The 23,758-nt window shown below is 46.1% G+C and overlaps 1 protein-coding gene across 10 annotated transcripts in view; it reads right to left on the minus strand.

Annotated features, from left to right (window-relative positions):
• The window catches only part of TBC1D24 (TBC1 domain family member 24), a 28,062-nt gene extending 7,330 nt beyond the window's left edge, over window positions 1-20,732 (minus strand). The window contains exons 1-9 of one of the 10 annotated variants that reach the window (XM_031595389.2): window positions 20,636-20,731; window positions 18,147-18,200; window positions 13,451-13,763; window positions 11,856-12,074; window positions 9,372-10,394; window positions 7,691-7,708; window positions 3,408-3,566; window positions 2,411-2,474; window positions 434-529 (exon numbers count right to left, since the gene is read on the minus strand). In XM_031595389.2, the coding sequence (XP_031451249.2) occupies window positions 434-529; window positions 2,411-2,474; window positions 3,408-3,566; window positions 7,691-7,708; window positions 9,372-10,330 (1,296 nt within the window). In that variant the 5' untranslated portion in view covers window positions 10,331-10,394; window positions 11,856-12,074; window positions 13,451-13,763; window positions 18,147-18,200; window positions 20,636-20,731. The other 9 variants (XM_031595390.2, XM_031595387.2, XM_031595388.2 and 6 more) reach the window with 9 other exon arrangements.
• Window positions 20,733-23,758: the final 3,026 nt, after the last annotated feature.

The raw sequence follows: 23,758 nt of genomic DNA on the forward strand, positions 1-23,758 counted from the left end.
GAGGAGAAAAACACAACTTACTATTGGTGAGCAATAACAGTGCTGAGAGCTCTGCAGGGAAAACAACACTCAAGCCCCTCAGGATCCCACCCACACCATCAAGGGTAAAGATAGAACCAAACTGTTGTTTAGGTTGGATATTGTTCCTTTTCTTTATGTCTTTGCTTTTTAAGTGATTGAAAAAAACAATGCAGTTGTTCCCAAGTTACTTTAATAAAACTTGTGAAAAAGAACTCTGAGCACTGGGCAAAAAAGGCTCAGCACAGAACTGAGAAGTTCTTTCCTTTTCCTCCACCCAATCTCAAGCGCTCGGCAGGCATTAAGAACCAGAGGTAATTAATCCAGCCTCCTCCACTGCAAGGGAAGCGTGAGTGAGTCCCACCAGTACAGTACACACCTTCCTGCAGGGCAGGAGCAAGGAAACCATACTCACCCTGAACACAAAGCACTCCCCAGTTCCAAAGAAACTCAGCTTGTTCCCACCTCGCCTGCGCTCGCTCCAGTCGGTGGACAGGTAAGCACCGCAGACCTGAAGAGCAGGGTGTGAACAGCAAGGTCAGGAACAACAAAGTGTGTTTCAACAACTGAGAGCAACGCTGCAGAGTCCGGAACTGAAGCTTTGATATTCAAAAGCTTTACATCAGTGGATTAAGGCAGCACAAGTACTTATATCTAAAGATAGATTTAAACTGCTTTAATCTGCTGGGGAGCAGCCTACAAATACTGAACGTTTCATACATTATTTTACATCTCTAAGGCCTTAAAGGAGAAATGTTCCAATATCTCCCCAGTGACCAGAACACAAATGACCCCAGACTTGTAAAATCCTTCCATTACTTCATCCTTTCAGCATCCAAAGTCACAGTATAAGCAGTTCTGGCTGACTATCCTCTGCTAGCACACAGCAGCCTTCAGTCCTCCCCATAACAAGCTATAGGTAAAACTGGCTCAGCTAGACTGATTTTAAAACTAGCTCCAACATTTAGAGCAGCCTGTTCAAACAGCACGGAGCTCAGTAGCTTGCCATAAGGAACAGGACAGCCTTACATGGCTGAATTTTTCTGTGGATTCCCCCATTTGCACTAGAAGGGTTTCTCAGTACCAGCAATGAGCATTCCTACCAAGGGGAGACAGACCAAACAGCAAAGGTCTAAGAACACCATCAAAGCAATGCACCATGTTCTCAGTGCTATGGTTGAACAGTCATTCACTTGCTATTTAGACTCTGCCAGCATTACAAGCAGAGCTCCTAGGACAAAAGTTCTGAAGAACAGTTTTGTTAATCAGGTAAAGCACGTGAATGAAGTCAACAAATACCCCAGAATGTCATTGGATCTGATGTATCCAAAGTTCACTAGAGCCAGAAAATGGGAAGGTTAGTTTTCTTCTTTGCAAAACACAAAGATAAACATTGGAATAAAGGGTGAATGTGACCCTCAGCAAAAACACACACACACACACACACACACACTTCCAACAACCAACCAAACAGAAAACCCCATGCTTCTCCCTGTTTCCATCTGGGCTTTCTTTTTGTTTGAGAGGTAGGAAACTAACTGCACTGTCCAAACAGCATCACTTCACAAAACTGGAGAGGACAAGAAGCAAAATAATGCCTTTTCTATTCTCCTGCTTCTCTTTAGATATAACGGACATCATATAAACCATTGGTTTGTCAGCACAGGTCTGGGACTGCCATACACAGCTATGAAACAATCACTAGCATTAGCTAGATGTGAAAATCATGCAGTGAGGGGCTTGCTTCATGGGGCAGCCATTTTGGGGAAACAAGCAGAAATACAAACCTACAGGCTGTACCTACAGCTTCACATTACACACAACTTTTGCAACTCATGCATGGTAGATGAGAGAACACTCATTACACAAGCTATTTATGTGCAGCCCTTCTGAGGTTCTGGGAAACTTTCTTGTTTTAAGCTTTTTTTTTTTAATAACCATGCAAAAAAACTAATGTGTTTGTTTTCACATTATTTAGTCCACTATAATTCATACCATACAATTTCTGCTACTTTCTCTCCTCGGGTCCTGGAGAAAATGAAAATATCCTCCATGAACCACAAGTTTCCACAGCATCTCCTTCTGATTCTGTAACTAAGAGTCTGTCCAAGAGCTCAGTGTGTAGCTACAGTCCATCATCCCCCGTTACTTACGAAGAACAGCAGACCAAAACCTAGTTTACAAGACTTACCCAAGAACATCTAAGTCCCATAAACAACAAGCAGAATAAATTAAAGCATGCAATTGTTAAAAAACAAACAGAAAATCCTGACACCAGAGCAATTCCAGGCTCCCTGTTTCTCCAGTTTATTCAAAACTGCTGCATGGAGTGTTGTATTGCAACACAACTGCTCAAAACCGAATTTCTTCAGTTCCCTTTTACCTCACTCACCTCTTTTGCTGTGGTCTTGATGAGAACAAGAGTAGGCTCATGTCCCTCACTGTGAGAATAGAACCTGAGGTGCGAAGCACAAACAATAAGCACTCAACAACCATCACCAACTGCAGCTCATTTCCACCTTCACGTTAAGCACCACCTCCTCCTTCAGCTGATGGCATGGCAAAAAAAAAAATCATCTGAAGCTTAAGAATATGCTGAATGCTTTCTACCATCCATCACAAATAACACAGCTGAGTCCAAACAAGCTATGAAGCAGCTCTCCTCTAGTCAGCTGTTTGCAGAGCTGTTTGTGCTCCCTTAGAATAAGCCCAGCTATGACAACAGCAGCATTTTACATAAGGCAATGGAAAGCAAGTTGCATCCTGAGGGCAGATGACTCTCTCTGCTTCAGTGCTGTGTGTCTTCATACCAAACCATTATGATGTATTTTTACTTGTTTCTGTTGTTTTCACTTTTCCTCATGGTGCTGGGACAGCTCACTATCTCAATTTCAGAGTGGAAGTAATTATTAGGAGCTATATGATTACAGTCTCACGTGTCAAGAGCAAGTAGAACTCATGTCTGTTTTATCCCACTTTAACAATAACAATCAGAATCATGGACAGAAAGAAACTGTAAGGGAGCCACCAGTTTTCACTTCCCTTACTTCCCTCGGGATAATTACATTCAAACTAATCCCTCAAAAGAGCCTAAAGAGCAGCCACCAATTTAAATCATTTATAACCAGTGGAGAATGAACCAGTCTCAGAGCAGTACGTTCTGAACTGATGCATGTTTGACCTGTCCAATTGGTTGGGGACATATTAAAATGGTTCTCCACGCTCTGGAGAATGAGACATCCTGGTCAAATGCTGAAGCCAAGAGGAATTTGCCACATTTATGTTCCATCACTGACTGTTTTTCAGACAGCTTGACTACACCCATCCAGTCAGCAGCTCATTAATTGCTCTTTTCTGCCCTAAAGAAGTGCAGGGAAAGCTGTCATTACCTGCTCAGACTACAGCCATGTTCCAAGGTGGTGAAAAGCAAGAGGGGTTGGCAAAGTGCAAAGCGCTCTGGGATCCACGACCAGATATCTCGCATCTCTTTCACGCTGACAATTTCAGACTTGAAGTTCTCTGCATGGACTGCCAAGTGCACGTTCTGCCTGAGAAGCACAGTACAGAACATTGAGACACAATGACTGAACAAAACCAGCAGACTGATTACTGGACAGCAACAAGAAAAGGGCTGAACACCTGAAGACTCTAGCAGACATGTCAGTACCCAAAGCTCCAACCCATGGGATTAGAAGATTTAGTGAAGAATGTAAAAAAAAACAGCAGTACATACTCTTAACACATATATATTCAAACAATCTTTGAGATGAAGTGACCCATCCTTACTGGAACACCTGAAGCAACACCTCTGCATGGCAGCTGTGGCCTGCACCTGTATATACAGAGGACATAATGCTGAGGCAGCTCGCTTGACCCTGACATTGAACAGGGCAAACTGAATTTGCTCTGTAAGATGGCCTTAGCAGTGCTGGTACTTAAGTGCAAAGAACAACATACCTGCAGAAACAGACAGGAAAAAAAAGAACATTTTTCCCCTCTGCGGTGCTGCCTGTATCATGGAATTAGGGAATTTGTAAAAAGAAATCTTAGAGGAATCAGCACTACCATGCTAAGCAATGCTAATCCAAGCCAAATACTTGAAACTTTTGCAAGGTTCCTCCAACTGGAAGCACCTCGTTATGAAGGACTTCACTTAATTAAGAAGTGAAGAAGTTCCTATCCCTGCAGATGCAGACAAAATCTGAGCAGGTAAAGTTAAATGCATGCCAGGGACACACACTGGGAATCACCCCCATCCCCACACAAAGGGGCCTGATACATTTATGAAAACTGACTCATGGCTTTCAAACACTTGGAAGTACTAAAAAATAGCAATAAGAGCAGAACATCTCAACCAGCCTTCAGTTCTCAGATTAAATAAACACACAAACTTAGAGCCTGGGGATTAAATGAGGGTTATTGAATTCACGAGTGATGTTAAAGACTTTTAAAATGCAAATGTGACAGCCAAGAACGTGGGATAAGTGACAGATGAACTCACACAAGATATTAAGTTACCGAGTGGCAATTAGTTGCACCAAGTTTTGTGGAGTTTGCTCTGCATGCAAGAGTTCAGCTTGTGGAAGAACTGCAAGAGTTTTCCAATTCAGGGTTTCATGCATTTTTTTTTTTTTTTAATAGTTTTGCATTTCCTTCCTCCCGGATTCATTGAACACGGAAGATCTCAACACTACACACCTGCACAGCTGGGCTGCTCCCTAAAACACATCACACACCTTTTTTTCTTGTCCATAGTACAGAGAGATCAGCATTTGCACTGCACATTAGAGCAGTGCCTGCCAGGAACAACTGGGAAATGCTTATGAAATGTAGCACAGCTGCCTTAGAGCCAGCACTCCCAGCCAGGCGACTTCTCAGGTCACTTAAAAAAAACCCAGCCCCACTGCTTTCTTCAGCAACATGAACCAAGTCCGACTCGCACTGTTGCCCTGCATTATTTGTTAGCAAGAAGCTCATTTGGGCACCTACTTAAACAGGCTCCAACAACCAGTGAGCTGTAAAATTTACACTATTACTCTGCCTAGGATTTTATTTTTGCTTTTCATCACAGCACACTGAGACACAGGAGAGGTCAGAGTGAGCCCAGACCTGAACCCACATTGCCAGGACCTTACTGCAGGCCTCAGCCCTTCTGCTCCCAGTTGGACTCGAGTTTTGGTGGCACTACGGAACACAGCTGGCAAACAAAGGCCTGGTTTGAGCTCATTCAAAAGCAGGGCTTTTCCCACAGCTGAGGAATTAGAAAAACATTCAGCACTGTCAACTAGTTTATCACAGTGAACTTCCAGAGGAAAAAACACAACGATGTGGGAATGGCTGTTTACATGGGTTGACAGTGATAGGACAAGGGGGAATGGTTTAAACTGAGACAGGGGAGGTTTAGGTTGGATATGAGGAGGAAGTTTTTCAGCCAGAGGGTGGTGAGGCACTGGAACAGGTTGCCCAAGGAGGCTGTGGATGCCCCATCCCTGCAGGCATTCAAGGCCAGGCTGGATGTGGCTCTGGGCAGCCTGGGCTGCTGGTTGGTGATCCTGCACATAGCAGGGGGTTGGAACTGGGTGAGCATTGTGGTCCTTTGCAACCCAGGCCATTCTGTGATTCTATGATAAATGGGCTAGAACTTTCCCATGTAGGTGGATCTCATCTTTGCCAGCAGAGCCTTCTGGTTCACTATAATACACCCTGCATTCCATCAGCCACATGAAACTATTCCAGGCTTCCCCCTCCACGTCACTGTGAATCATTTTACATTTCATGTCACCATTCAGTGAGTGAAACTGGGGTCACTGCTTGGCTGCAGAATTTTGTACGAAATGACTTATTTCCCCATCATAAATCACAGCTGTAGGTGCCTAAGACTGGAAATGTAATCCAGTGTTGAAACCAGTCCCCCTGGACATCAGCCCTCTCCAAACCAAATTCTGCACTGCTTTATAAATCCGATGGCTTTCAGAGAACTGCAACTAGAGTTACAAATACCTGACCTTCATTCCTCCTCTCCTTTTTGGCAGCAATTCTGTTAACTTCAGAAAATATTTGTTAGTACTGAAAACCATCTGCTTCAGCTGGGCAGCCATGTTTCAAGCAGCAGAGGAGTGAAAATGAACAGCACACAAACTGGCTGAACAGAGAGGTTCCATTTGATGCCAGATGCTGAAAATGAAGTTTAGCTGCCATCGCCACCACAGACCTTTCAATGTCATCCAGTGGAAAACAAAGCTAAGCACACTGCGTTTGGACTGGAAGAGCATGGAGATGTGCCCTGAAACCATCACCAGAACTAAACAAGTTCACTGAGATCTCACCTGCAGTGCTGTCCTCAGTCCCTCCTGCTCCTTATTGGGATGTTGGGAAGATACCTTCATATCCCAAATAACACTAGTGGGTTAGAAAGCAGCACAATTTAAGGGCGCAAAGGCCTGGTGGAAGCGATATGTTTCTTTTCAGTCATTAATGGTCAGCTGCAGGTGTTTAGGGCTGAAACACAACCTGGTGCTGCAGGCTGTCTGTTCCACTGCTCTCATCTACACCCGGCCCCTCAGCTCTGCACTCCCTGCTTCCCTGCAGAAATTGATTCCTGCTTTTTGCTGCTTTCAGAATCTCGTAACGACAGTAAATAACAGGTGGACCTTGCAGGTTTTCTGGGCTGGAATTGAAAGCACTCGGACTGACTGGAGACAAAATCCTCGACGCACCGTATGTGAAACGTGCTTTGATGGGTTTGCTCTCAAGGTGTTCTTTCAGACATGAAAGGCATGGAAATTAGTCCCACTCTGATTTTATAAGTTAGTACAAATATTAGCATGTATCTCTCACTGAAGTTAACCCAGGGCACCTGCAACAAGGCCAAGGATTGTCCCAACGGCGTTAATTTGGAGCCATACATCTGTGGGACTTAATGCTCACAGGGCACTCCTCCTTTGCAAGTTCTCTGCTTATCGGGTGTTACAATCACTGGTTTTTGTATTTAGAGAAATGCTTTTTGGGCCAAGACTCGATGAATGATGTAATTACCCATCAATGCTATATGGCTGAGTAACCGACCTTCTTGACATAGAAATATTTCTACTTAGAAATAAGCATAACGTAGTATAAATCGAGACAAGTTACTTTCAGGAGTGTGCCAAGTTGGGTTCAATCCAACAGTTTTTCAATCAACTGCAGAAAGCTTGCAAAGAAAAAAAAAAATCAAGCATGTCTTGCATAAATTTGCAACAGCACATGCCAGGTCTGAATGTGGGCAATACCTAATGGTAAAAAAGCAACAGGGACAACAACAACAACAAAAAAACCCACACCCCCCAAACCAAACCAACGAATCACGTGCCACAATTTTTCCTCCAGCATCGTGATGACTTAAATTTGCTCGTTAGCCCCAAGCTTTTCCATCCTGGGGCACACAGATTTGCACCACTGCATGCAAACCACGGTGCTGAGCAGCTGTGCCCACGACCCCCAGATCTCACAACTTTGCAGGTGCTTTGAACTAACTTTGTAAGAGTGTATGCAGATGTTATGCAGCAATCTGATGCTGCAATTGCTGCCTTGCTTTTCTTGCCCCAGCATCAGCAGTAGTGACAGTTTCAGAATAAAAGCCAGGCAAAGACAGAAGAAGCGAGCAGAGTGCAGAGATCCAAGTGTTGGAACCTACCTTTTTGGAGATGTAACACTGCAAACAGGAGGGGTGCAGTGGGTATGGAATTGACAGAAGGAGAACGGATGAGGAGGAAGACAAAAAAAGACAGAAAAAGATCAGTGATTTTCTATAGCCTTGACAAAGTGAACGTAAGGAGCCTAGAAAGAAACAAAAGTACAGTTTGATTTGAATCACCAAGCAAGAGGAAAATAAAAAGACAAGCTCTGTTAACATATTTTCTACATTTTCCCTTCTGTTTTTTCCCCTTTTTGCTGCCTGCTCAGTTATTGGATTGGAAAATAATCCATCATCTCTTTGCACAGGCCAAACACATATCTGGACAAGAAAACTGACATCCTATCGAGCACTGGAGAAAAGCTCACTTCTCCAGAAACCACATCTGCTGACAGCACGATCCAAACTGAGCCTATTTCACAACTGTGCCAAGCCAATGGATGATGGGAAGCTCTGGTACGTTTACAAAAGTAGTTGAGAGAAGATAGAAGTTATTCATTAGCAACATGGTTTGGTACATCAGTTGCTACAGGAGTTACATGGATATCAACCAACTAAATTGAACTCTGTTCTGAGCAAGAATACCTCTACAACACCTTTCAAGGCCAAGCTGAATGGGGCCCTGAGCAGCCTGATTTGGTGGATGGCAACCCAGGAATGAGGGTTGGGCACAGATGACCTTTAAGGTCCCTCCCAACTTAAGCCATCCTATGATACAACACTCAGTGCAACTTAAGCTCCTGCTTAACTTTCATTCTGTGGCTGAAGAAGATACTAATATACTCAGAAAGGATATTACAGCTCTTCTGAACTTCAGCACGTGAAGAAAAGGTAATATCCCCAGACTGGAAGTGTCAGTGCTTCTTTTTGCGAGTCCTGAATTTAATGATCAGAACTCTGCCTAATGTGACCCCTCCGTTGCTGGAGGCCTTGAGCCTGGCAGAATGGTCTCTTCCAAGAGACAAGCAAGTAAAGCACAAGCCAGCTGTAAACTGAACAATAACTGTAAAAATAGGCCCTTGGAAAAGACTGGGAACTTCATGCATACACCATGCATGTAAGTTGTTCTGCTATCACTTATTGTGATTATTTGGCATCGTCCTTGCAGTCAAACTATTTTAAGAACTAACCTGTAAGCATGACTTCTTCCTTAATCTACCAGAGTAACTCTGCAGGTGAGCAAAGCATTTCCACCTCAGAGAGCGTTTGTCTACTTACAATAAAGGAACAGCTGAATATATGGTACCAGACACCATGAAATTGATCTTTTATATGAATAATCTCGTATTTAAGAATTAATTATTATCATGTTTGTTTGGGTACTTTTCTTCCCAATCATTTATTGGCTGTTTTTCCAGCTTTAAATGCTTTCCCGTTTAAAAAGCAGCCTGTGAAAGACACTTTGGAGATGCAATAATTGCAACGAACACGAACCTCCAAGAAGAATTATAAATACACCATACTCCCCACTAGAATCCCAGCAATACTTAATTTGGGGCTGCTGACTTTTTTTAATCAAGTGCACAGAGAGAAAGTCAGCAGAGATACCCGGTGCGCGCCAGTAGAGCGCTCCTTCTTCCCCATCAGTCAACCCAAGGCTGGCTGACCACTCACCAGTGAGGAAACGCCAGGATCTCCTGTTTGAGGAGCTCACTCGGACTACCTGTGGGGAGACCCCTACCTTTTCTGTTTGACCGTGATGCCCTTCTGCTGTAAAGCTTTCTCATTGGCCATCTGCAGCAGCTGGATCTCCTTCCGTGAGAACAGGCGGATAGCAAAGGCTTTTTCCAGAAGCCTCTCAGGAGACACTGCCTTAGCAATGTCTCTCACAAAAGCTCGAATATCCTGCTGCACGCTGTCAGACTCCATGGGCTGCCCAGCTCTGACTTTGTGGAAAAACTTCAGAATAGCCAGCGCAACACGATAGAGGACTTTGTAGCCCTCCACCAGAAACACATCGAAGACCCGAGCAATGTAAACCATGGGCAGCTCTCCAAAGAGCCACCGCTGCCAGTCGGAGTACACCTCCAACACGTCCTCAGACACTGCCACCATCAGCTTGTGTGCTGCCTGGCAGTACTTGTTCACCAGGTCCCCGAAGGTCATGCAGGAGGACTCAAAAGCCAGGAACGTCTGATCGATGAGCCGCTTGGACGGGTCGTTGCAAGCAAGGATGCGACAAACCTGTTCAAAGCACTCTGCCTCATCCTTGCTGTAGTGGAGGAGCAAAGCTATCACAGAAGGCAGCGCAGGGCAAAACGATATGTCTGGGAACTGATTTGCAATGCACAGAATGATCTTCCTAACTGCCCCAATGCCTTCTGCATTCAAGCAGTACGTGGGGACGAGGCTGTCGTCCACAAACTCTGGCAGTGGAAGGGAGCTACTGTTACGTTTTCCAACTATCTTCACCACAATGTCCCGGTAAACATTTGCATCCGGGGTCACTGTGCGACACGGGATATTGCTGATCAGCTTGTGGTACACCTTGGCTCTCAGTGAATGACTCTTGGCCCAGTAGCCTTGCCGAGCCAGCTGCTTCAGCTCCTGGAACTCCGTGCAGGTCAGCTCCTTGATATCCTGGCTCTGGACAGTCACATCCATTTTGTCCCAGTCCACAAAGCGGTCGTATTCATCCATGACTCCAAGGGAAGCATATGAGAAAAGCTATGAGAAGTGATCATTAAATGATTTGCTGCTTTTCCTGAAAACAATAATAAAAAACAAGTTTGAGTAAGAGATGGCATCCCATTTTCTTCAGAATACATGCATACATTTGACTTGCTCCCACACTTAAAAAAAAAAGTTATTTTTAAGCTAAACTTCACTTCCATTCTCATTAAGAACTCATCAATAACTCATTGATGGATTCTGAGCACATCTGCACATAAAGTGAGCTTCCTAATCGCAGCCCCAAGCAGAGGCATGGGCTTTTACAGTAACTTCTCACTAAAGAGAACAGATGCATTCCACTCAGAAATACACACTGCAAAGTTTGTTCTATTTGCAGTCTCTACTCCTACGTTGCTGGGGAAGTAACCACTATTTATACTAAAAGTAGGCAGTTTCACGATCAGCCTCACTGTTCCAATATTCTGCAACTAGCAAAAACAGATGTTGAACTCCTGCTAGACACAACCATGTACTCCCAGTTGCTTCTCCACATTGGCACTGACTCTCATGCAGCCACACGGTCACCAAGATTGGTTTGTGCATGACAGCTTTTCATTTCCAAGGGACAAGCAGATGTGCAGCCAGTTCAACATTTGTGTGCCAGAGCAAAGATGACTGCAAGGCAGAACCATCCTTTCAATGGCAATACAGGCTCATGTCAGCTTAGAACAGCCTCACAAAACCACCTCTTAAACCTCTTGAGCACTGCACAGGACATCTGGTTCTGATCTTGCACAAATGTCAATGAGCAAATCACCCTCTAGAGGGCCTGCTATCACCGTTAGAAAACTCACAACATGAAGCTGGTGCCTGATCTTTCTGCTCCCTTTCCAGTTCCTCAGACCACACGCTGACATGATCTACTAGTTGACTCCTGCTCTGAAGCACACCTGGGTCCCCACAGACAGGGTGACTGCAACCACTAATGGCCATACTTGAATTATGTTTAATTAGTGCAAAAACAGAAGTGGAGATGCAGTAATACGTATTAGTGACAGCAGGAACATCCTCATTGGTGCCAGGTAGAAGTGAGGGAGCACACCTGCACTGATGCTGCAGACTCTGCAAAGGGAAATAAGCCCTATAAAATGCAGCAGGCCTACAAAACTGACCTGTGCACCAATGATATCATGCAAAAAAGGTAAAGCAACAAAACCAGTTACTGAAATGCTTCTGAAAATTCTTTTATAATTGATGTATCAACAGACTAGCCAATGCATGGAATTGGCATTTACTAGCATGGTCTTTTGTACAACAGCTGCATTAAGAAGATCTGAAACTCAAACATTAACTTGGGATTTTTGGACCTCCATGCTGAAACTCCCAAATTTAACTTTTAGTTCAGAAGGTTGTCAGCAGCACACAGGAGCCTTTCACACACAGCTGAGGGGTGGCTCTTTTCTTAGAAATATTTTTCAGGTTATCCAAAAAGGATCTGTTTTTATAAAACCTTTTACATCACAAAATGTGAGAGCAACAGAGAAATGCTCACCATTTCTTTTTGTTGAACTCTTATTTAAAGTTAATTCTTGAAGAGGCAACGTGTAGCCCCTAATTCACTTCTGCAAGCAGGCTGTCTTACAGTGTTTGGAAGCACTGTCTGTCATGAGCAGATCTTCAGGGTATGCAGAGGCAGTAATGGTAGGACACCAGTCTGCTGCTGAGTCTACATCAGCTTTGTGGGAGTTCAGGTTCTTCTGTCATTCTCCACCTGGGAATCACAAGGGAAACTTATTATCTTTAATTGAATTTATCCTCCATTTTACACAACATTCTTGTGGAGAAAAGAAACATAATGATAGTTAGCAGCAAATAAAGCACAGAAGGCTGAACCATACAGTTCATGGTCACTTCAGCATAGAAGCTCTGCACTTGATGGAATCTCCCCTATGCAACAACTTCCCTTTCTGCCAACATTCCTTGAGAGCCATTTCTACTTATATTAGAAAGAGTTGAGTAAAACCTCTCTGAGTCAATGCCTAAGACAGTCAGTGTGACACCTGGGCTGTTCTTTTTCCTCATTTTCTATCATTCAAAGTCACAGGCATATTTACAGCTTGCATCAAACATCTTCCCCTCTGGAAGTTTCTGCTCATTCCAGAAACTAATTAATGTGATGAGCTCCTCAGCAAGCTCACTGAGGTCAGCAGCTCAGGGTCAGAAATGAGACTGATGGAAGTTGTGATCACAGCTTTCACTCTTATACACACTTTGGCTGGGATAAATCTGCTGGTTATTTATGTAGGTCTGCCAGCTCATGCTTTTCAAAGACCTAAATTAAAATAATAAAAAAAAAGACAGCAAAGCAAACATGCTTTTCAAGGTCACTAAAGCAGCTCTTAACCACCAGCAAAGCCAACAGAATTAGTGTGCTACAGTGTAATGGTGCATAGCTCCTGACACCGTGCCAACAGCTACAAGCCAGCGGGCCAACAACTGGGAGCATTTAATTGCCAGAGCAGAGACTGAAACTTCAGAGAAATTCTAGCCAGCCTTTGTGGTGTCCTTCAGTGAGGAATGGGAATTCCTTCCCAATCTTCTTTCATCCTCCACTCCACTTAGCTGTCACATACAGAGAAGGGGATGAGACAACTAGAAGAAAACATTTCAGAATGAAATATGCATAAATACAAAGAAACTTGTTCACCAGGTCCCAAAGGTCTCCCCCTGAGACTGACACCTCTGCAATGCAACAGAACTCTCTCCTACTTGCTAAAGGAACTTCAGAGAAGTTAGCAACATACTGCAGGGAGCATCCTGTAATGCGACCTCTGGGTAGCAGAAGGGCTCAGCGCTGAGCTGCAGAGAACTGGGAACACTCTGAATGAATCTCCTTCTTGTTCTGCTCTGAGGTGCTTCAAAAAAATTGGCAAAGCTTGAGAACTGCACGACTCTTCAAGGGAAAGACCCTGCTCTCCTTTCTAATTAGACTGCCTTCTTAGTAGGAATTGTTAGTAGGAATCAGCACAAAAGAACAAACTTTTCTATGAGCAACTGCCACATTCCTTTGATGTTGCTGAATCTATGGACCTCTACTGGAGTTATCAGCTCCAACAGCAAGAACAAGAGGGAAGCAGAAGTGCTTACTGAAAATACACCAAAAATGGCTGCAGTTCAGTACAAAGGATTTTTCCAAGTTCGGTTTAGAACAGTGAAGCAAACAAATCATCATCATCATCCAAAACCGAGCACTGGCCATGGAACTGGAGCTGGCCTAATTTCAAGTCAGTGACTGCACTGTCAGGAAACATTTAGCTTGCCAGCCCGGCCACATTTTCATTCCATTCCCCTCTTTCTTCCTGTTGTTACGTGGGCTACTTTCAGAAGACGTCTGAAAACTGAAGTTGTATAAAATATTGAGCAATGAAGAGAAGTGTGGCAATCAGAAGTCAGATACTGCCTGCAAAGAAAAAAAATCATCTATGAAATCAGTTAAAAATACATCACTCAGTATAGAAAAGGTTTGAACTTGGAAGTGGATGACCTTCAAGGTCCCTCCCAAGCCAAGCCATTCTGTGATCCTATGAATTATGACTTCCCTTCGTTAAAGAGAATATCAGGTTGCACTTTTACTAAAGTTAACACGGGTAGGGACAACTCGAATTTCACTGCCAAAGAAACCTTGTAAGTTTTCCAAGTGGCACTTCAGTATTTCAGTCAATCACATAACAAACCAACCCTACCTCCATTTCATTCAGATCATCAGGTTTTGCTTTCCAAACTGTAGGAATTAGCAAACTGAAGCAGTGAATTACGACCAACGCAGCACACATGGTTCTGTCAGACCCAGACTGCACACATCCACAGCAGTGGAACAGTAATATTCCAAACTTCTAAAACACAGATTCCAACTCTGATTAAAACCTGAGATGACAGTGTTTGACATATAATAAACAGGAAGGTTCCTCAAAACAGATATTAGAGGGAAAAGGGCATAAAATCAGGAAACTCGTGTTCTCTATTTCAGCAGCCTTGCAGTTCTGCCTTCTGAAGTTCTGATGACAGATGATAACCAGGATACTCCACGCTGACCCAGCATTCCGGCCACATAATAGAAAAATAAACTCTGGCAATAATATTTTAACCATGCACTGCTACACTGGTTTTAATGAAGACCACTTTCCCAGCACCTTTTGCTATGTGCATATGCAATAAATATTTCAGCATGCTTTCTATAACGTGCTCTGCCATCCCTGGCAATGCTGAATCACACCTGAGGTTTTCACTTTGTACACCAAAGCACAAAGCAGTGCAGCAAGCTGGTAATGCTGCTGAGAAAAAGCGACTAGCAGGCTCTTAAGACTTTCCTACCCAATATTTGGGTGCATCTTTCAGTTCCCTCTGAGTCCAGGCCTACAGCAGAATACCCTGACATCTCTGCTACACGGATCTGGAAACAAGACTGGAGTCACAGTGCCATCCTTCCTTCCCCCAGCATCTCCTATTTACAGCTTCAGTGATTTCCCATCCCACAAATTAGCTAAGAAGACAAAGATAGCAGACAAAACTTAAGCACACCACTTAGCAACAACGCAGGCTGGAACACAACCGGCAATTTGCACCACGATGCACTTTGAGCAATGATCCTTTCCAGCAGAGGATGTGAGTTGGATGGATTGCTTTGATGAGTTAAATGCAGTTCGATCTCTTTATGCATCGCCCCGGGCACTGAGTACAGCATGAGCTGTGCTCCAGCTTCAGCTCTGACAACAGTCTATCAGCAACAACAGGAGAGTCCTTGCTCCCCATTGGGCTTTCATACTTCTGGGACACAGACTAGAAACCTGCTGAACCCTAAAAAGTATTCAATGCTCACTTCTCTGAGAAGCAGGTAAGGACCTGGCAGCGTTGGGTAGCACTGTTCATAGTACACAACAGGGCACATCACTTTAAGCATTATGTAATTTCTCTCGTTGTATGTGAAGCACGGGCACAGAAGGTTTGCCCTGGAATCCTCTGCTTGCATCTTTAGAAAAGTACTACCGTCTTCTTTAACAGGGCTTTTAATTACCTGTGATTGACCTTTCATGTCCTTTATAACAGTAAAAAGCTCAGAAGTGCAAGGAGTGAGAATGGTCAGGCAGTGGTCAGCATGTAGTGGGGGACAGCTGCAAGCACTTCCACAGGAGGCAGCCAGCCCTCATTGCCCCCCGCTGCCCTGGGCAGCACAGGCAGCCCTAATGCTCACTGCTATTCCGTGAGCTGTGCTGATGAAAACCTACCACTGAGGTACAACACTCAATCACTCCCAAAACAAACGCGACACAGTAAGAATTAAAGACTGAAGACTGTATGTCCAGTGTACATTTTCTCTTCTAAACACCTGACTTGATGTCTTTCTCAGTTTGGGAACGGAGTCCACTGTGTGCAACCAAAGGCAAAGGGCAACCATCACTGAAAAGCTCTGACATAAGAGCTAATCTGTATGCAATAAAGCAATCCATTTTCTGCCCTCTCACACTGAAAGCTTGCCATCAGTTTGACATTTATCACTTCTACATCTTAACCCATTACAAACATTTAATGTCAGAAAAAATCTCTTTAAACATCTGTGCTTTGCAACATTCTCCTCTTAGACACAGCGTCTGCGTTTATTTACGTTGGACACAGATTTATTTCTTTTTTTTTCCTATCTAAACTCTCCCCATAGGAGTACCTGGTACCATGCTTTATTTCTTGCCTTAGGTTCAGCACAGCAGCTGACGGCACAAATGACAGAAACACAGATTTTTACAAGCAGAAGACAGACTATGAGATAGCAGGAAAGGGCATCACTCAGCTCCTACAAGACATTTGTCAGCAAGCATTTCACAATGGTGATGATTCAAGTGTATGGGGAACCATCCCATAACGTGTTTTTTTTTTTTTTAAGCACATATGCATGTCCTAGATCTTTCCCTCCCCAGCTGAGCAGTTTATGAGTGTACCTTTCCCATAGTTTTCATGACCAGGTGTCACAACAGCAAACCAAGGGATCTCCTCTGAACTATTTTGCTTTGCTCACGGTCAGTCTGTGCACAACAGTGCACTCCATGCAGTTACAGAACACACTGCACACAAAGCACAGCAGGAGCAGATCCCCTGACCAACACAGCCTGCCTCCATCACTCTGCAACTCATGCTATACCATGCTGCTGTGCTTTCCTGTTTCTGCCTTCCTGTTTCACAAAGCAGTAGCCCTTGCTGAACAATGGGCCGGCAGGCAGGGCACTGAGATCCAGGAGCCTCGCTTGCAGGCTGCAGGGAATCCCTGATGAGCAGAACCAGAGCATCACAGTCACAGCCTGCACCTTGTCAACACATTTTCCACTCACATACAGGTACAGCGTGTGTATACGTGCACATAACGAATATAAACAAAAAGCCTTAGTCTGGCAATCAAGGATTGCTTAAGAGAACCCTAAGTCAGATGATGGGCAGAAGAACCACTAACTGTGGGCTAATTGAGAACACAGGTCTTTACCCCACAAGGAGCCTGTGGAAATGCTGCATGCCTTCCTGCCGTTTGCAAATGGCACACTCCACTCACACCAGCAGCTATCAGCAGATCTTGTTTATTCCAGGGTAGGTTCTACAGCCTCACATTTTCAACTGCCAGCTGAAAACGGAGCAGGAAAATGCTTCTGTCTCAGACTGTCTTATTATCTTCTGCACTGAGTGCTAAAGGTGTGGAAGTTTTAACTTGGAAAACAAAAGCTGATTTGCAGTAGAACAGTATGAAGTACAGAAGGACATTATGAAAACTACAAAGTTAAAGCTGTGAACTGCAAAGAATCCGTTCTCTTCCAGCTCTGTAAAACTCTTTGCATCTGCTCCAAGGCTGCCCCAAAGAAAAGCTTCAGTGGCCTGCTAACCCTGCTAATGCATTACTCCTTTTCTGAAACAACACCAGGTAGACCCCCCCCACACCAACAAACGTTCAGACACCAACACTAAGAAGCTGACAAACAATGAAAGGAGGGTCCAACTGCAGGCAAAACGCCAACAATTCTATTTCAGGGAATTTGAATCACAGAATCATAGAATCGCTTGGGTTGGAAAAGACCTTAAAGATCATCAATCCAACAAAACCTAACCGTACTACCCTAACAACACTGCTAAATCATGTCCCTGATTGATGAACAATACATTGCTTTTGATTCTTATCCCTGTAGCCTTTCCAAAGTTATGCCCTACTAAAACCCAAAGGGAAGCAAGTTGCTCTTCTGGAGCAGCAATGGTACCCATACAGCATTTCACACTGCAAAAGCAAGCACTGCAGAATCCCAAACCAGTGCAACCTTGTTTCAATCCTGATTTTATAACCAAATGCCACTTAAAACAACACAACAGTTCTGAGTTTTTAATCTCACTATTACTGCAGACTGCTAGTCACTGGTCATGTTGCCATGGGACAAAGCTTTGTGAAGACCAGCCCTGTGAGAGGGCCACTGAGATAGATCAGGGGTTAGGAGATGGGGCAGATGAGAGGCCTTGTGCTGGATGCCATTCTTTATCCACACGTTCATTCTGAATAAGCTTAAAGGTACTTAAAGCATCCAGCACACCTACTGCTCTGGCAAACGTGGCTGCTCTGGCCCATGGACATCAGTCACCCAGTGGGACGAGAGGGCTGGGGCTGTACCAAAGACACAGAGCACAAGCAGGACCCCTGTCCCCTTGGGCATCAGATCAAAAAGCAAATGTTTCCTCTAACCGTTGAAGATATTATACAAAAGTAGGAGATAAACGAAAGAAATAGGCCAAACATCCCTCAGACTGAAGTGATCTTACTATTCCTTACCTTAGAACTTGTCCTTGTACAGATCTCCTTATGACTTCCACCCTTCTGCTGGGTCTGCTGGGATGGAAACAGAAGTTAAAATAGGACCAGCGATGTGGTGGGCAGCATTAAGTGCCTCAGTGATCTGTGTAACCTTTAAAAGGCATCTGCCTGAACCTCTGCATGGCTCCCAGCCTTCACAGAACAGAGAACAAGGGGACAGACACCCTCACAGTTCAGAAGAGCAGCTAATTAACTGTATTATCAAAGTGCTTACAGCACAAACAACTACTTCCAGTCTCTCAAACCACAGGCAGGATTACTGTCCTTTGTAATAAATACTTTTAGCCAAGGTTCCCTTTGTAGTTCATTGCCGACTCTCCTGTCCCAATGCTGCCCAATGTTTTGATCTACAAAATGACAGGAAGGGCAAAAATTTTATGTGAAATGGGCAGCCTCTAGAAAGTGAGCCACGTTTTGGAGGAGTCACTTCTTCCTTACGTTGTTTCCCCCTGAATAAATCCTAAGAAAGCAACCCAGCACCGGTGCAGCCACACACAAGTTACACCTACTGCCAGCAGAACACAGCTGCTTACACACCAAGCACAACTCACTAACAGCCAGCCTATGGAATTCCTTCCCTGCGACAGTGCAAGTCAACAACTTGTGGTCTTTTGCAACACAGAGAGCGCAGGAAGCCGTCCTCAAACTTGGAAAGTTTAAGCAAGAGGAGAATAAATGAGATAAGGTGAAGCCTAAGTGCAGGTGCAACACAGGTAAGAGCACACTCGTGCAATTAGTTCAGAGAACTTGGAACAGCTGATCACACAGCTGGATGCCCTCAGCACGTACTCCCACCCACCACACAGAATCCACACGAGTCAATGATTAATACAGTGCAATTAGCTCTATTTTTATATCAGACGGGTCGTGTGACTGCCTGCTTGAGTACAAGGGGACGCAGCGGCCAAAGACCAGCGTTACTTAAACTCTCCTGCAAGCCACCACTCCAAGCTACGCACCATGCAAATCTGAGTATTTGCATTGAACCTCTGAGAGAAACTTCAGTGCACAGCCAATTCAAGGCTATATATAAATGGAAAAGAGCCACTTTTCTTCCTGACAATCAACACAGCTTATTTCGAGTTCTACCACATCTGTCTGCTTCTCAGCAGGCATCCACACAGCTATTAGCAGCCTCTCCATCCTAACAGAGCAGAATGCGTTCTGAAGAGCTGCAAGAACAGCAAGGACCGAATTTACAGTCTGTAATTTGCTTGCCACCAGCTCCATGCAGCTTTGTCACTGAAGCAAAAGCACTTGTGATCTAAACTAATGCCAGGGCAGCATTATCAGATTGCAGTAACCTTGTTCTTGAGACACTGAGAGACATAAGCAGTGCGGACTGGTTCGCTTTACCTGCTTGCTTGTCCTGAATTTATGGGCACTTTAATTTAGTGCAGCCATAGCTTTCACCAGTTTACAATCCAAATAACAACACCGATGGAGAGAGGGGAGCTGTGCCAAGGTTTCAAGTTAACAGAATGGAGAAAAGACCAAGCAAGGGGAGTAACCAAGGGCTGCAACAGAAGGAGAGGGCTGGGATGCGCAGAGGTGCTTAAAGACGTGCAAGGTTCATGGGCAGCCTGTTACAAACATTGACTTGGCAGCATTTAATTATTAACAGCGAGAAAGAGAAGCAGAAAGCGCACTCCCTCGTGTTCAAACTCGAGCTGCACAAACACCTGCAAATTCTCAAATATTAATGAAAGAAAAGCCATCGGGAAGCGAGATTCCTACCTGCTGATCGTTGTGCAACAAAACCCACATCACCTCACTAATGATGGAGGACGCAAACACCACACATTGCTCGGAAGCACCAAGAAGCCAACACAGCACCCAGCCCGAGACACAAGTTATCAGTGCTGCTCCCGCAAAGTAACCACCTGCGTGGGACGCCTATCTACCAGCAGGGTGTTCCAGCAGGGAATTCCTTTTTCTGCTAATACCCAGCCGTCATCTGCCTCACTCCTATGCTCGGAGCATTCCGGGACGCTCCAGCGATCCAACCCGGCCTGCATTTAAGCCAGAATCGCGGTGGGACGCCGCAGCTTGCCGCAGGAAGCGGCACAAAGGCTCCCCGCCTCGGTGCTGTAACGCGGAGCTCAGCCCTGCGCCCCGGGGCACAGCGGGGTCCCGGCGCCGCTCCGCAGGATCGCGCCCCGCCTGCGGCAGCCGCACCGCTCCTCCTCCACGCCCGAGGAGCGGCTGCAGCGCATCCACGCCCGTGAGCGCGGCTCCCGGATAGAAACAACCGCGCACCGCGTGGCGCTCGGGGCATCCGACCAAAGCAGCCGCGCTCAGAGCGGCGCAGCCCCGCGTCCCGCCAGCACCCTGCAGGCGGCGGCACCGCTGCCACTCGCGAGCCCTCAAGGCGCCCTCCGAGCCCCAGCCCAGCACGTCGCTGCCCAAAGAAGCTCAGCTTAGCTCAGCTCGGCCCGCCGCCTTACCGCCGCCGCTCCCGTCAGCGCCGCGCGGACGCATCCCCACCCACCCGCTCAGAGCGACGGGGGCGCCGCGCGCATGCGCACAAAGCGCCAAAGCCTCGGGCCTGGAGCGCGCATGCGTGAGCGACGGACGGGTGGACCGGTGCGATGCGTGTTGTGTGCGGGGTGTTGGGTGTGATGGGTGATGGCTGTTGTGTGCGGGGTGTTGTGTGCGGGGTGTTGGGTGTGATGGGTGATGGCTGTTGTGTGCGGGGTGTTGGGTGTGATGGGTGATGGCTGTTGTGTGCGGGGTGTTGTGTGCGGGGTGTTGGGTGTGATGGGTGATGGCTGTTGTGTGCGGGGTGTTGTGTGCGGGGTGCTGGGTATGATGGGTGATGCCTGTTGTGTGATGCCTGTTGTGTGATGGCTGTTGTGTGCAGGGTGTTGTGTGCGGGGTGTTGTGTGTGATGGGTGATGGCTGTTGTGTGCAGGGTGTTGTGTGCTGGGCGTTGTGGTGTGCTGGGTGTTATGGGTGTTGGGTGTGCTGCATGTTGGGTGTGATGGGTGATGGCTGTTGTGTGATGGGTGTCGGGTGTGATGGCTGTTATGTGATGGCTGTTGGGTGTGACGGTTGTTGTGTGATGGCTGTTGTCTGTGATGGCTGTTGTCTGTGATGGCTGTTGTGTGATGGCTGTTGTGTGATGGGTTTGGGTGTGATGGCCGTTGTGTGATGGCTGTTGTCTGTGATGGCTGTTGTCTGTGATGGCTGTTGTGTGATGGCTGTTGTGTGTGATGTTTGTTTGTATGTGATAACTGTTGTGTGTGATGGTTGTTGGGTGATGGCTGTTGGGTGTGATGGCTGTTGGGTGTGATGGCTGTTGGGTGTGATGGCTGTTGGGTGATGGCTGTTGGGTGTGATGGCTGTTGGGTGATGACGGCTGTTGGGTGATGGGTGTTGTGTGTGATGGCTGTTGGGTGTGATGTTCGTTTGTATGTGATAACTGTTGTGTGTGATGGTTGTTGTGTATGATGGTTGTTGTGTGTGATGGTTGTTTGATTGATGGTTGTCGGGTGTGATGGCTGTTGTGTGTAATGTCCTCCATAGGGACACTTACGGGTCTGAGTTGTTCAGTGCTCAGTTTCAGTGTGATCCCTTTCTCAAAAAGCCTGAAAGCTGGGGTGGAAATCAGTTACTTATAAGAGGGGCGGCTTTGCGCTGTGTGTCTGCCTCTGCTTGGTGGCAGTGCTGCTCACGGCCCGGCTACCACTGCCGCACTGAGGTTACTGGTGCGGGACGCTGAAGTGGCCAATAAAGCTCTAATCTTTTATATGCGCCATAATGTACACAGCGTTGTGGCGCGGGCCCTTGCCAAACAGATAAGGAATCCTTTCCCAGAAGGTTTACAGTCTGGCAGAAACCGCAAAGGCTTTGAGGAAACAAAATGTGATAACAAAACGGGAAGCACAGGGGAGCCGTGTTGCTGGCAGCTGGGCTATAAGCAGGGCCTGAAGTGGGGGCTTCTCTCGTTCCTCTGTGCTTCTTCCCCCATCAGCCAGCTTTGTCCCCACGGCAGGGAGCAGCGAGGTGGCAGAGCTGTGCCTTGTGCCAGAGGCAGTGCTCCCGGTGCTGCAACAGCACTCCGTGCACCCTTTGCTGGATGCCAGTGAGATCCTGTTTGCTTTCTGGAAGCCCTGAGCAGCCTGCCAACCCCAGGGTCTCTTTCTGTGCTGAGGCAATCTCAGGATGCTTTGCTTTTTAGTGCAAAATGGGATTTTTGTTCTTGCATGCATCACTTTCTGTTTATCTACGTGCGGTTTCATCCGTCACATTCTTAGCAGCTCACTTCCAGTCCTGAGGTCTTTCTGCTGTTCTTCATAGCTGCTTACCTCCCTCGCCTTGGATGTCATCACCAGGACGCCTGGGTGCTGCTCGCCCACCTCGCTGTGCTACTTATTGCAGTTCATGTATTGCAGCACAATCACTGCAGCTTTAAATTATATTCAATGGAGGAAGGGGATTGAGATCTGTGTGACAGTGAAGGGCGAGGGAATACTGTCACTTTAGGAATCAGCAGGGAAAAGCCTTAGAATTGTCCCAAAGGATCTTGAGAGGGTTCCTCTGAGAAGGTAGTGCTGCTGATAACCTAGCTGCAGGGCCCCTATGATCACAGCATGGGACATAGTGACAGGACAAGGGGAATGGTTTTAAACTAAAAGAAGGGAAGTGTAGAATAGATGTCAGGGGGAAAATTTTCATTGAAAATGAGTGAAAACTTGTTGAGGCGCTGGCTCAGAGCTGTGGGTGCCCATCCTGGAGGTACCCATGGCCATGAATGGGCACTGGGCAGCTGAGCTGGGGGGCACAGCCCATGGCAGAGCTGGGGTTGGGGGCTGGGAGGGTCCTTCTGACCCAACCATGCTGGAATTCTGGGATTGTTTGTTGCTGAAGCCCACAGCAGAACCACTTCCAGAAGCTGTGCTGGGAGATAGCTTGTTTTTCCAAATGTCACAAGTGTCCTAGGGGCATTTACACACGTGGAAAGGATTACATTCCTGTGCCAAATTAAGTTGAGCTAGTAAGGAAAGTGGGGTTAGAAAAGGATGAGAGTAGATAGAGAGCTGTGGGAACAGAGAGAGCGTGGGCACTGCTAGATAAGGTTCTGTAGGAGGATGAAAACCTTCCATCTGTCCTCAGAATTTATAGCATCTTCTCCCTGTTGTATGTATGTAGTGTGTGTGTGTGGGCAGGTGGCAGCCCTGAGGTAGAACAGGGCAGGAGTTCCTGAGCTTTTCAAGGGAAACTGAGGCAGGGAGAAGGTGTTGATGTGATGTGTGCACAGATCAGGGGACTGATGAGCTGTGGGGAAGCAAGTCAAAGCACACAGAAACCTACTGGGCTGCGGGAATATGTCAGCTAAAGTGTGAACTGTGATTTGAACTGAGCATAGCCCTCAGACAAACGTTCTCAGTGTTCCATGCAAAGAAGTAATTGAAGACTCCCATCAGATTTCTGTGCTGATGCTCCGCGGTTCTTTACTGAGAGAGTTGTGAGGAACATAACTTTGGTCACCAGAGCCTCTGTGCTGCCTGACAGTGTCACCGTCCTGGTAACCCCAGCCCATGGGCTGCTGGCTGTAAGGGACATGG

Source organism: Phasianus colchicus, chromosome 16, assembly GCF_987193195.1.
Source record: "Phasianus colchicus chromosome 16, bPhaCol1.hap1.1, whole genome shotgun sequence".
NCBI lineage: Eukaryota > Metazoa > Chordata > Aves > Galliformes > Phasianidae > Phasianus > Phasianus colchicus.